This window comes from Neltuma alba, unplaced genomic scaffold (genome assembly GCF_004799145.2).
Source record: "Neltuma alba isolate B1F8T4 unplaced genomic scaffold, ASM479914v2 tig00012197_pilon, whole genome shotgun sequence".
Classification (NCBI taxonomy): domain Eukaryota; kingdom Viridiplantae; phylum Streptophyta; class Magnoliopsida; order Fabales; family Fabaceae; genus Neltuma; species Neltuma alba.
The window spans coordinates 45,278-58,897 of record NW_021636737.1 but is presented as its reverse complement, the minus strand read 5'-3'; the positions used below and the strand labels follow the sequence as shown (position 1 = coordinate 58,897).

General features: G+C 36.2%; 1 protein-coding gene across 6 annotated transcripts; it reads left to right on the top strand.

Moving 5' to 3' along the window:
- The first annotated feature begins 79 nt into the window (after positions 1-79).
- On the top strand, positions 80-12,898 carry LOC114724718 (uncharacterized). Of its 6 annotated transcripts, none has more exons than XM_028911145.1 (25): positions 80-238; positions 1,761-2,377; positions 2,481-2,605; positions 2,743-2,837; positions 2,944-3,144; positions 3,433-3,520; positions 3,931-3,982; positions 5,373-5,441; positions 6,704-6,852; positions 7,307-7,377; positions 7,465-7,659; positions 7,782-7,820; positions 8,289-8,396; positions 8,734-8,823; positions 8,979-9,054; positions 9,744-9,840; positions 9,921-9,990; positions 10,078-10,254; positions 10,348-10,470; positions 10,651-10,734; positions 11,122-11,306; positions 11,587-11,725; positions 11,837-11,896; positions 12,148-12,219; positions 12,350-12,898. In XM_028911145.1, the coding sequence occupies exons 2-25, from the start codon at positions 1,794-1,796 to the stop codon at positions 12,455-12,457; spliced, it is 3,057 nt and encodes a 1,018-aa protein (XP_028766978.1). In that variant the 5' UTR covers positions 80-238; positions 1,761-1,793; the 3' UTR covers positions 12,458-12,898. The 6 variants fall into 6 exon arrangements, with proteins under 6 accessions (XP_028766978.1, XP_028766977.1, XP_028766975.1 ...); XM_028911144.1 differs by having other exon boundaries at positions 2,944-3,198; positions 5,376-5,441; XM_028911142.1 differs by having other exon boundaries at positions 2,944-3,198.
- The last annotated feature ends 722 nt before the right edge of the window (positions 12,899-13,620 follow it).

Below are 13,620 nucleotides of genomic sequence, written 5' to 3'. Positions count from 1 at the left end.
CTTAGCAGCGAAACCAGAAAACCTAAGAAGCACGAACCAAGGTCCGAGGACGGATGCTAGTTCCCGAAGTGTCCAACAATGTTCCTGTTGTTCTGCTGCACCATCTGAGTTGATAACTTGCCTCCTCGTCCCTCACAGCACCCGCATCCTTCTCTTCTTCTGGGCGCTCCTTCCGCACATTCTTTTATGGCCACAGGCTAACACCTAAAATTGTACAGCGGATATTTACTTGCAAACGGTGTGCTTTCTCCCTCTATCATCATTTGATTCTGTATATCGCACCAGAGCGAATGATTCTACATGTGATTGGATCAAACCGACCACGGGAAAGCATAACAATCTGGACTTTTAGTTATTAACAAAAAGGAGTTTTTCTTCAATCTGTTGTGGTTTTATGTTATCTGCGTTTTTCTGTTTATCGTCTTGGGGACTAGTGTTCAGGGGGATCCTTCCCCCCCCCCCCCCGGTCTCGCTAATTTGAAGACTCATCCTTTCGATGCACATGTTCGAATGTTTGCATAATGGTGCACGATGAATATATATCATCTGATATGAAGCGTAAATAAATAAGCATGCTTGCTGGCAATTCTAGGATGACCTTCGTAAGGTCCTCATCTCTCCTTTCTGGTAGATCAGTTCTGGATTTGTTCATTGCAAAGTGCTAAATTGAACGGTTCCCTCCTTCACATAATCCAATATACATAGTAATCGCCTTTTTTTAACCTGTTTTCTTATGTACGGTGCATTTTGATCACGAAAGTACCATTCTATACTTTGTGTGTGTATGCTTAATATTCAGGTTATGATGTCAGTATTTGAACAAATCGCATCCGGTCTCTTATATTGCTATTTAGGCCAGCCATACATGAAGGGAGTGATATATATTGTTTCGCATAATGTTGGTCAGGTGACTTTATTCTAATGACTAATGATGAACAGAATATTAATCTCAATTTGTTCATATCGTTCTTATCGAGTTATGTGAAGGATGCAGTTGGAATGCACACATTGTGTGACAGGGACACGGTTCCCGTTTCCTACCATTTGCATGAATGTGAACTGTGTGAAATGATATTCCAAGGCCTAAACCTGACTGACTATCTAAATCTTAATATCAAAGACTAAAATAGTTAGGAGTGACATGAGAATGATCAGCCATACGTGGGTTTCATCCTTTGTGTTCTTGGAAAATCTCCTCAAGAATTTCACCTAAAATTATTTTTAAAAACTCAGGGAAATCATATTTTACCTCTCTCATCCACTATCATTTAACATATTTGTCTCATTCATTAGTGTACCTTGTTCTTGAAGGATACTTCTGAATTAATCAGTTGTATTTATTTCTGTTGAAATGGTAAACTATATTGGTATATCCCGTGAATTCAAGTTAAGAGCAGAAATACATTGAATGAGGAGGCTGGCACTGACAAGGAATTCCATGATATAATACATCTCAAACTGTTGGTGCTAAGCTCTAAAATAATGAACTCAAGACTTAAGACAACAATAAACTCACATGCTAGATAAAGATAAACTTCAAATTCATTAGGAGTTCCATCAAGATATGATTTCTCATGAGTTCCATTTTTTTGGTCGAATGTTATAAAATTTCTTAGCATAGTCTATATGAATGAATTTAATTTTGCTTATCCTCACTTTTGGTTGCAGTCTGAACCATAAAGTTATTGGGTAATGTAGTTACCATAACTATTAATGGTTTTGCGTGCATATAGTCTGATGAAAGGGTTCTCTTGCTGCAGCATTAGAAGAGTAGGAGAAAAACTGTAATTTCAATGTACTTGAGGAGAATACAATGTCGAGATTGGAGGTGGGGCGTTTCACTTCAGCCACTCAAATACTTAATTAGGCCAAGACGCTATGGTCATGCATGCTTTCAATCTCTGTGCCCTAAGACTACCGTGGAAGAATGTGTTTCACATGATATTATAGTAAAGAGACGTCTATTGGAATCTTTTTTATCTAGGGTCGGATCATCTAATAGGAGTTGTACTGATCTGAACAGAAGGCCTAGTTCATATTTGAGAAGTACTCAGTTACGCTTCTACAGTTCTGAAAGTGATGGAAGGAATGCTAGTGAGGGCAACCATGTAAACGCAAATGATGGAGCTCGCTGTGATAAGCAAAAGAACTGGCAAGATAAGTTTGGGGAAGATGCCAAACTCTGTAATGCTCATGCTCAACTTGGGAAACATGATCAAGAGGAGTGGCTCAAGAATGAGAAGATTGCCATTGAAAATAAAAAGAGAGAATCACCCTTTTTAACCAGAAAGGATAAGTTCAAAAATGAGTTTCTGAGAAGGGTTGTTCCTTGGGAGAAAATAAACATTTCATGGGACACATTTCCTTACTATATTCAGTAATTACTTACTATCCTTTCTCATTCTTGTAGGCTTTAATGTCTACTCTTATTTGGTTTTCTAATGTAGATTTATGACTTGATTTTCTGTTTCCGTTCATAGTGAGAATACCAAAAATCTTCTCTTGGAATGTGCCGCTTCCCATTTGAGACATAATAAGGTTGCTTCTTCTTATGGGACTCGCCTCTCATCTTCAAGTGGGAGAATATTGCTTCAGAGCGTGCCTGGTATGCCATCTTTTTCGTTCAGTTTTAGTCATTATTATTTTATTTACATATATCACATTTCATTGCTTATCTGGCATCTGTTTTGCCTAAGTCATATTTTTTTCTCCTGAACGTTCATGCTGTCTTGTTCTCTTCAGGTACTGAGCTATATCGAGAGAGATTAGTTAGAGCACTTGCACAAGATCTAAAAGTCCCCCTACTGGTGCTTGATAGCAATATCCTTGCTCCTTATGTAAGTTCTGGATGAAGTTAAATTGCAATTTAATTATTGATTTAATGCTTTTGGGGTTCCAAGGCAAGGTTACTAATACTCATATTTTCTTCCTACTGTCATGCAGTATATCGATGATGACATATCTTCATCAGAATGCGAGTCTGATGATGATAATGCAGAATCTGGGGAGGAGGCTTCTCTGGAGTCCGAGAATGAAGATGATAACAACGAAGAAGAGTGGACTAGTAGTGCTGAGGCAAAGTCAGATGCCAGTGATAACGAAGAACATGATGCGATAGCAACTGCTGAAGCAGCCCTAAAGAAGGTGAAAGCAGCTGTTCAGAAACTTGTTCCTTACAACGTTGAAGACTTTGAAAAGGTGTCTATATGGTTTACCTCATGAGGGTAACATAATAGCCTTAGCTGAATTGGAGTAGAGTGCTATGCTATAATATGCCTTCTGGGAATTATCATGATTGAAACTCTTGTATAGATCTTCTCTGAAGAATTTTAAACGTACATGAATATCTAAGTGTAACCTCTTAGTCAACTTTTGAACTCATTTTGTTACTACAGATCTTTCATGTCTATTTGTTTCCTTTGTTCTGACCAGAGGTCATCTGAAGAGTCAGAAAATTCTGAGTCAACCAAATCTGAAGTTGTGAAGCCTTCTGACCCATCTGGATGCCAATTGAAGAAAGGTTAACTATTTCTTTAGCTGAAACTTTTCTTACATGGAAGCCTACTTTATGTGCATATAAGCAGATTAAGGTATCAATTATTCTCAGTTCTCATCTGAGTAAGCACTAATTCCATTGGCAAAACTTTCATCACCCTTGGCATGGAAGAGGTTGCCCATGCATTTCAGTTCTCTATTGGTTTCTGTTGTGGAAAATACTGAAATTGCCGTTGGCTGTGCCTGTGATGTTGGAGTAAGCTATGTGGCTGTATGCTAAATTTTGATAATTCATCTTTTTCCTTCTCTCCCTCTCTCTGCCTATCTGTCTGTCTGTATTGCTTTTTTATCGTATTGCTTGCTTATTTATTAATGACCAATTGGTATTAAAATTTTTGTTCAATATATAAGTTAATGTGTTGTTAAAATCCTTAGGTGACCGTGTGAAATACATTGGGCCATCTGTTCAAATGAAAGTCAACAATAGGTAACGTGTTTCTCTGTTCTCTGTATGTTCCATAAATTACGTTCATCTTTTTTGTTACTTTGAACTTTGATACATTGAATCTAAGCTTCATGGTACTCTTGTTATATGCCTGCCACTGTGCTTCTGTACGTAAGGAAATAACTCTAAATTTGGTGGAGAGAACATTAATAATCTTGTGGGAGAAATTATCTGCTAAACTGTACAATACGTTATGTTTCAGTTGATTTATTTTTTTCTTTTTCTTGTAATCATATCTTTCAAAAGCATATATTGGTGTGCCTACAATGGTTCCACGTTGTGAGTATTTGGTGTTTCATCCTGAATCATATGATTTTTCTTCTTTCATTAGTGTCAAATTTCATGATACTCTTGCTTAGTGTACAGCTTGAAAGATATTGGTTGTGCTTTGTTCTTATACATTACAAAACTAATATGAGAGTTGGATATGAGGTTGTTCGGCATATGAATATAATGTTAGTGTACAATATTGTGCTGGCCTGTTCTAAAAAGCTGGGTTAAGATGACCCTTTTTGTGAAACGTGTGAAGGTTATTGTTCACATCATATGATCCCTAAATTTTTAAGCCAGTTGTTATAAATATGACGAAGTGAAGAGAAGCTTAACCAATCCAACAGGAAAAAAAAGTGTATTGCTCATCTAATTATTTACATGATAGAGAAGAAATTATGTGAGGAAGTAGGAATCAAAGAGTTAATGAAGTTCATGATTGTTCTAAACAAAAGGAAAATCAAAACAATGAGAGGTAAGGAAGCTTAGAATCTGACAAAGCTGTCAAATTTCTTGGCATTTCTGAAGAAGTTCATTCAGAACAGTCTTGAACAGAAGGCACCATAGAGAGGCCAAAAGCTGATTCTTATCTGACGGGATGTGAGCTATTAAGGCATGTGAGAGAGGAATAAAGTGGGATCATGGGATGTGAGAAAGATCAAGAAATGGTGACTGACTGGGTAATAACCAAAGATACATGTGGCTGTTTGGGTTTTAATTTTAGGTGGGTGTTCGATACGGTTGTTAGGATGGGGCTTAAGTTGTTGATCATGTGATCTTGAACATATTTCATTCGCATGATGTGGATTTAGGGCCTTATAATTCTTTGCATCTTGAATTAGAATCTAAGTAATGCTGAAGGGTGGGCTTTGTCTAGAAAAATGAAAACGATTCTAGAACTTCTGTTTTGAAAATATAGAATAATAGAAAGTTCATTAATCGGAAGAAAGTGGTATGAGATATTTGATCCGGCTGATTATCATGTATTTTGAGGATGCTGGAGTGATTCTAGGGCAGCCACCCTTGCTCTTTCTTTTAAACCCTTTTTGTGATTATCCCCCTGGACTGAGCACTGATTTGACATTGGCAACGTAATTTATAGCAGGATCATACTGGGGAAGATAATGACATCTGATGGCCCAACTAATGCTTACACTAACATCCATGGCAGGTGGGTTGGTAAGTCATCCCTATGTGTAGTAAACAATTGGATAAATGCCTCTCACCTCGGGCCATTATCTTGAAACTGCTTTTTTGACTTTTGCTCCCTGCAAATTGAAGTCAACTTCTTTCTAACCCATGGGCAATCCATGATCCATAGGCAGGTTCTTAGATCATTGCATCTAAGTCAACTACTAAAAATTATTTTGGGTCCCGTCTATGTTGATATTGAATGGAATGGGGATGTCTCTATCATCCACCTTTTGGTACCCAATAGCCATGCGTAAATGATTTTCAATTTTCTTAGTGAAAATAATCAAGTATAAGAAAAATTGCCATTTAATTGTTGTTACAAAGTTATGGACAAAGTTATCAGTTACATGAAAAAGGAAAATTAGTTCATATAGAAGGGCTTGGGGCTGTCATTTCAATAAAAGAAGCTTCTGGGCCAAAAGATGTCGAACCTTATGGTCAAGTTTTGGGATGATTCTTTGGTATTGTGGCTTGGTTTTAAACTATTGTATGCGTAGTTGGTAACAAGTCATTTATAGTTCTTTGAACGAGAGATTTTGGAGGACTGTGAAGCATTGCCTCCCTTTTAGGCAGTAAAGCGTGAGTCCATCATGAACAGATCGGTTTACTTAATGGTTGGGGCGGATGGCTTTGGCAATTTCCTTTAGAACCTAGTTTATGGTGCCATATAGTGATTGTGAACAAATAGAAACTATGGTGTGCATCAAAAAGGATGTGGTTGTTAACATTGGAGGCATGGCTACTCATGCTAGCCTTTTGAAGTGTTTTTCTATGTTGTATCTCTCCTTTAGACCTTTGATTACTTCTCAAATTAGCGATGATTCTAGGCTTAGGTTGTGGGATGATTATTAGACTGGGCCTTGAGCACTTCTACTTTTCTTTGGAAATTAATGACTAAGCAGTGCCCAAATGAAAGGTTGCATACCAATCTATTTTTTTCCTTATTATTTTTGTGTGATGGATCTGATATGTTGCATGGGCAGTTTCCTGATATATCTTGTTTGCGTGTATTTTATGTTATATTGTACGGCTCATTAATGTACTTGCTGGAGCTTCGGTACAAAGATAATGTCTAAAATTGTATTGGATTAACTTAGTTCTATCCTATGAAACCGTTTGTGGGGATATATGCAATGTAGTTTGGTGTTTTGTAGCAGTAGATACATGTCTCGGAAGTGCTAATAGCTCACATATAAAGATTTTGAAATTCGGTTTTAACAAAATCTGAAATTTCTGTAGATCTTTGTCCAATGGTCAACGGGGAGAGGTATATGAGGTGGAGGGGGATCAAGCTGCTGTCATCATGGACATTAGCGAAGATGATACAAAGGAGGGAGAGTTGGAGAAATCTAATGAACATACGGATTCACGACTTTGTTGGATACATGGTACAGTTTTCTTACTCAAATTATTAGAATAGAATTACGCAACCTCGAAGTCTTAAATCTCAGTCTTTAGAATTTCTATGATTAGGTGATTTTGCTTGAAGATTTTGTCTTTTAAACTTTAGTTTATCAGCTTGAACCTATATTTCCAGAAACATGCTGTGTGTATATATTTATATGTGATCTCCTGTCGCTTTCCCTCTCATAAAATCTCTCTATTAATCAAATGCTGCCTTCAAAAGAAGAGAAAATTGTACCATGTTGTAACGCACAGATATTGAAATTATATTTTTCCTTCTGTAGGTAAAGTAGTTTCTCTGGTAGGACTTGAAATAAAAAGCTTTGCACATAATTAATGTTGTTAAGGTGCAAGATTCTATGCAAGTATGTGAAAAGGAGTATGCTTTATGTTCTTCACATGACAAGATTTTTTTTAAAAAAAAAAATTTGCCTGCAGTTAAGGACATTGAGCATGACCCTGATGCTCAAGTACAGGATTGCTACATAGCTATGGAGGCTCTATGCGAGGTGAATGCTGAAATAGTTTTTTTCCCTTCCATTGGATCTTAAAGTAAGATGGATCATAGCTAGAACAATGAATCATGACTTCTGCAGGTTTTGGATTCCAAACAACCTCTTATTGTCTATTTTCCAGACAGTACACAGTGGTTTCATAAATCAATCCTGAAGTCAAACAGAAAAGAGTTCTTTCGTAAGGTTCAAGAAATGTTTGACAAGTTGTCTGGTCCAGTTGTGTTGATTTGTGGACAAAACAAAATTCAATCAGGGTCAAAAGAGAAAAAGCAATTTGTAAGCATCAACAGCTATTTTGGTTACATTTTCTTGTTAACTGCACGATTGTGATTTGCATTCAATTATCTTACGGCAAGTAGTAACCGTATTTTCCTCTGACCACATGTGATACTTGACAGACAATGATACTTCCAAACTTTGGACGCGTTGGTAAGCTGGTAATTCATGCTATCACTCTATATGATTCATTTTATAATGATTTTTTTTTTTTTGGGGCCTTTAGGTCATTCAATTTAAGTTGCCATTTTTATGTCTATTTTCTGTTTTATTGTTCTCTGGCCTTTTCTTGTCTCATTCTTGTAGTTGAGTAGAGTTTTTTTCAGTTAGATATAGTAAAAGGGTCTTTTCTTGATGGCCATAAATTGCGATGTCAAGTGGTCTGATTGGTCTTTTTTCTTTTCAATTTAAATTACTTGTCCAGTTTATGGCACCCAACAGCAACTATACCCTACCTGTTGCCAGTTATAAATTGAATCTGGATTTTGTCTCCTTTTATAAAGAAACAGAATCTAGATTCTGGATACAGAACTCAGCAATCAATAAACTGGCAACAGGGCAGGGTTTGGTGCACCTGTATCACTGTTATTATATTCGATTATGAATTTGATTTTTGTAATTTTTTACAGCCTCTTTCTCTGAAACACTTGACTGAGGGACTTGGAGCAACAAAGAGATCGGATGATGATGAACTCCACAAGCTTTTCACTAATGTTTTGTGCATACATCCGCCTAAAGTATGTTTTCTTATTAATTAATTATGACAAAAATTTATGGTTCTGTTTTGTTCTCATCTTTGCTTCTTGACGATTAAAAGAACTGTGTTTGACAAATGACATGCTCGCCATTCTAGAGTCCTTTCTCGTTTCTATGTTTGTTTCTTCAGATGCTAGTTCTTTTTCGTAAGCCTTAGTTTTCTTTTCTTCTTTCCCAATACTTCATTTTTTTACCGTTTCATTTTATCCATCTTTTTATTTTTATTATTATTTTGGGAAGTGTTTTCTCCAGCTATTGGCCTTTCAGTCCTGATAATTTATGTTGTGGTTATACATGACATTCTATGACACTTTGCAGGAGGACGATCAGCTTGGAACTTTTAAAAAACAACTTGAGGAAGACAGGAAAATTGTGATTTCACGTAGTAGTTTGAATGAATTACACAAGGTAAAAAATTTATTTTGTGGCACTTTTCAGTAACTCTGGAATGAATGATGATATGCTTTCTTTGGATTATGTATCTTTCCTTTCAGGTATGCTTCCACTTAATGCAATTTGCATCATTGATATCAGGCAATAATAGTTGGATTTTCACGTTGCAGGTTCTTGAAGAACATGAGCTATCATGCTTGGACCTCTTGCAAGTAAATACTGATGGTGTTATTCTGACAAAGCAAAGTAAGAATGCGCATCTAAGTTATTCCACTTATCCTCTATGCCATAATCCTTTGTTCCTTCATCCTTCTATATGTACCTTCTATTTATTTCCCTGCAGATGCACATGATTTTAACTTACTGAATGAAGTGGGTGTTTTGGCGAGGGGGAATGCAAAATCAAGTTATTAAGGACCAAATCTAGTTGGAACCCCCCCCCCCAAAAAAAAAAAAAGAGAATGGTGTTTATTTGGCTCAAATTCCAGGAAGAACACACACACACACATATGTAGATTAGTTACTAAATCAATGTCTGTAAAACTGCAAGGCTTGTTTTCATTTGACACGTTATATGAAGCCATCCTAGTCCTGTGCAGGTGGGCTACAACGGTCCGCTGCCTATCCTGTCTAAAATCTGCCAGAGAATGGCTCAAGTCAAAAATAAATTAATGGAAATATTAAGTAAACTCACAAGAGGTAGTTGCTATGGAGTTGAGCATTATGTATGGGACGTCAATATCTTGTATAGTTGGAGTAGAAGTCAACTTTTTCCTTTTATTGTCTATAAATGTAACATTGCTTCTATCAAATAAAATAATTTCAGAAGAAAATCAACTCTTCAGTTTTTACTGGTTTTACTATAGAAATGCCAAGGTAGCAATTCTTTATAGCGCACTGCTTTGGTTTTGATCTTTATTTACTTTTGCTTTCAGAGGCTGAAAAGGTGGTGGGATGGGCAAAAAATAATTACTTGTCATCTTGCCCACTTCCATATGTTAAAGGAGAACGATTGTGCTTGCCTCGTGAAAGGTAAACCATAAATCCTCTTATTTCTCGGTCTTGGCAATATTTTGGAGCTGATTGTTTTTGTTCTTTTTCCATGATTGAAGTCTTGAAATTGCAATCTCAAGATTGAGGGATCAAGAAACCATGTCACGGAAGCCCTCTCAGGGTCTGAAGGCATGTGATTTATGCTATTTTCTGAAAGTTCTCTATTATTGCATTGTCCATTTTATATGTTCCTTATATTGTGAAAAAATGCAACAGAACCTTGCAAAGGATGAGTATGAGAGCAACTTCATTTCGGCTGTAGTACCTCCTGGTGAAATTGGGGTGCAGTTTGATGACATAGGTGCTCTTGAAGATGTGAAGATGGCACTTAATGAACTTGTCATCCTTCCGATGAGGAGGCCAGAGCTTTTCTCTCGTGGAAACTTGTTGCGGGTAGTGATTCTTGTTTCCTGTATGCAATTTCAACTAAAACATATAACTTGCTTTTTTCCTTCATTTATCTGATATTGAAGATGCTTCTGTCAGCCTTGCAAAGGAATACTACTTTTTGGTCCTCCTGGTACGGGGAAAACACTTCTGGCCAAGGCACTTGCAACAGAAGCAGGCGCAAATTTTATCAGCATAACTGGTTCTACTCTAACATCAAAGGTGATATATAAGTCCTGGAACTTTTGCCATTTTAATCAGTGCCATGGATACTCGGACAATCATAAATTTGACGGTGGTTTTATGGAAGGATTATGTTGTTTAACATTCTTTGATTATTTTCGTTTGTACAAGTGTGTCCACAATGCAATGTCTGACATATTTGGTTCTTTGTTGATGCAGTGGTTTGGAGATGCTGAGAAACTTACCAAGGCCCTTTTCTCCTTTGCTAGCAAGCTTGCTCCTGTCATTATATTTGTTGATGAAGTGAGTGCTTGAGTGCATATCATTAACTTAAATTCTGCTTTTGAAACAAGCATTTTATAATGGAGAAGGTGTATTATATTCTGATATAGTAAACCACGTTTCTCTTGTGTTTTGTATGTTGATGCCACTGACAGAGAGTATATCTTAGGAAGTCAGATGATTTCTTGAAATGGAAGTAAGAAGTGTAATAATGTATCTTCTCTGCAGTGACCTTGGTTGTGCATTTTAATTGATTAATCAATATGAAAAAGTTAAGCATAATTGTACCGTTGAATCTCAAAGTTTTGGGCCACGTTTGCTACCTTAAAATGTGTCAATTTGTGTGAGGGCATCAAGCTATCCTCCAGAGGCTCTATAAATTGCTTCTGACTTGAATCTGTGTTCTAGGTTGATAGTTTGCTTGGTGCTCGAGGGGGTGCTTTTGAGCATGAAGCCACTAGAAGAATGAGGAATGAGTTCATGGCGGCTTGGGATGGATTGAGGACAAAAGAGAGTCAAAGAATTCTCATTCTTGGTGCAACAAACAGGCCTTTTGATCTTGATGATGCTGTTATACGCCGCTTACCAAGAAGGTAAATGACTAGATTTCTTTCACGGAGTAATAATTATTTGCTGAAGGCTTACCATCCTTTTCTTCATCCAATTATCATGTTTTTGGTTCTGAATCTTGTTCTGGGCTTCTCATGGGGCAAATATATAGCTATCCGGTCACTGCATGAAAGTTGATGTTCTAATAGACCTAGTGATAAGTTACCCTACTTTTCTTAAGAATTATGCTTCAATATTATAGCTTCTAATCAATTAGGGGAAAAACTTTTTGGCTAAGCTTTATTATGTTATTACACCGTCCAGGATATATGTGGATTTGCCAGATGCTGAAAATCGGATGAAGATCTTAAGAATCTTTCTTGCACAAGAAAATCTTGATCATGATTTTCACTTTGACAAACTTGCTAACTTAACTGAGGGATACTCTGGCAGTGATTTGAAGGTGAGTAGTGTCGGTTATATTTCTAATTCTTCTTTAACTTGTATGTAAAGCAATTTTAAGGATAAACAGTTTGCCATATATCTCACACTCCTTCATGACTTTGTTTGGAAGAACCTTTGCATTGCTGCGGCATATAGACCTGTTCAAGAGCTGCTAGAGAACGAAAAGAAGGTACAGAGCTTATAAACTATGTTACGCCTATTTGGCCTTGGTGCAAAAATTTTGCTTTGTCGAATGAAATTCACGTGCCAAGTGCTGCTCTTACTTGTCATGTTGATCTCCAGTTGGTCTACTCTGTCGTGCAATTTTTTCCTTGGTCACCTTGCTTCATGGTGGAAAGTTAAAATTCAGTTGGATTTTATGTTTGGTTTTTATCGAATTACTTTGCCAGGTTACATAATGTATCTTTTTGGTTTATACAGGCGAGCTCCAGTGGTCCAACATCCGTATTAAGGCCTCTAAAATTGGATGATTTTATTCAGGCAAAATCAAAGGTGTGTGATATATTTTCATTTTTTCTAATTGTTATGTTTATACGAAGTAGAAAAGTTTGTTCAATCTCGGTTTTGGGACTAATGCCAAATATTCAGTTGAAATGTTAAACGGGTCTGATGAAACGTGTAGGTTGGCCCATCAGTTGCCTATGATGCGGCAAGCATGAATGAGTTGAGGAAGTGGAATGAAATGTACGGAGAAGGTGGAAGCAGGACAAAATCTCCATTTGGATTTTGAAGCTGATTTTCCTAACTAATTTTATGAGCTAGGTTACACTGCAAAGCAACATACCAGAGAAGTGGAAAATAGCCCAGGGATAGCAAAATTGGTGGAAAGTTCAGAGACAGAGACTTTGCCCGTTCTCTTCCAATCTCTGAACTTCACGTCGAGGAAACATATTTTAATCCCCATATTGCTGCCGGTTGTCTGCCACCTCATCCGGCGCCCCAGTATGTTGTCTACTTTTTAGCAATTCAAACGGTCTTCCTTTGGGGGCTTGGATATTTCCTTGGTGGTTCTTTTTAACCCCCATGTTGAGCTGAGAGTAATATAGTGTAGTAATTTTTAATGCAATAGGTAGCCCCTTAAGCTGGTCTTAGCGTTGATAAATTTCATGTATAACAAATGCCTTGTATCACGATTGGTTCTTTACCGTATTTATTTGCTGATATTTCATAATTTAACTCGTCACCCAAAAAAAAAGAAAAAAACATTTTAGTTATTCACTTGTCTTGCCCGCATACGGCAATATTCAAGCTATTACGACACAAATAGAGCGTTTGATGAGGGTGAACTAATAATCAGTTTGGATTATATTACATGAAGTTAGTTAAATTTTATAATTCTAAATTTTATTTTTTTGAATAATTTGAAATATTTAATTGGAAAAATCACTAAAAAAGATCCTGGAATTTGAAAAATGTAGATAGGGATTTGTGGCAACTTTACTATAGGTATTAATAACTTTATAGCCTATTATTATTGTCAAAAGTTATAGTAAAGTTGTTAAGGGTTCCTATTTATATTTTTTAAATTTCAGGTTTTTTAATTGCAATTTTTCCTATTTAATTTTGTTTATTTAATTTTTGTGACAATCCTTTAAATACATGCATTAGCAAAAATGTCTTGTAATGCAAGAATATATACTCAGTTATTTTTCAAGATTACCAAATGATATAGTGATTGTGAAAATATTATATTGACATTAATAATATTATAAACGGATTTGTTCCATATGAGTTAATTTTTTAAGATATATTTTGTTGAATGCATTTGTGAACGAGTCACTCTTAAGTTAATTTAAGATTTTTTAAAAGTAAAATTTTGCTCAAATTTTTCTAAATTTACTAGAATATTAAACTGATAGCTAGTAAATGTTAAAATAACTATCAAAAGATAAT

Bases quoted from the DNA above. Each gene is read 5' to 3' on its own strand.
- LOC114724718 (XM_028911142.1), top strand. From the start codon at position 1,794: ATGTACTTGAGGAGAATACAATGTCGAGATTGGAGGTGGGGCGTTTCA. The intron at 10,255-10,347 runs GTAGTGATTCTT...TGCTTCTGTCAG, and splicing joins CTCGTGGAAACTTGTTGCGG to CCTTGCAAAGGAATACTACT. The intron at 10,471-10,650 runs GTGATATATAAG...TTGTTGATGCAG, and splicing joins GTTCTACTCTAACATCAAAG to TGGTTTGGAGATGCTGAGAA.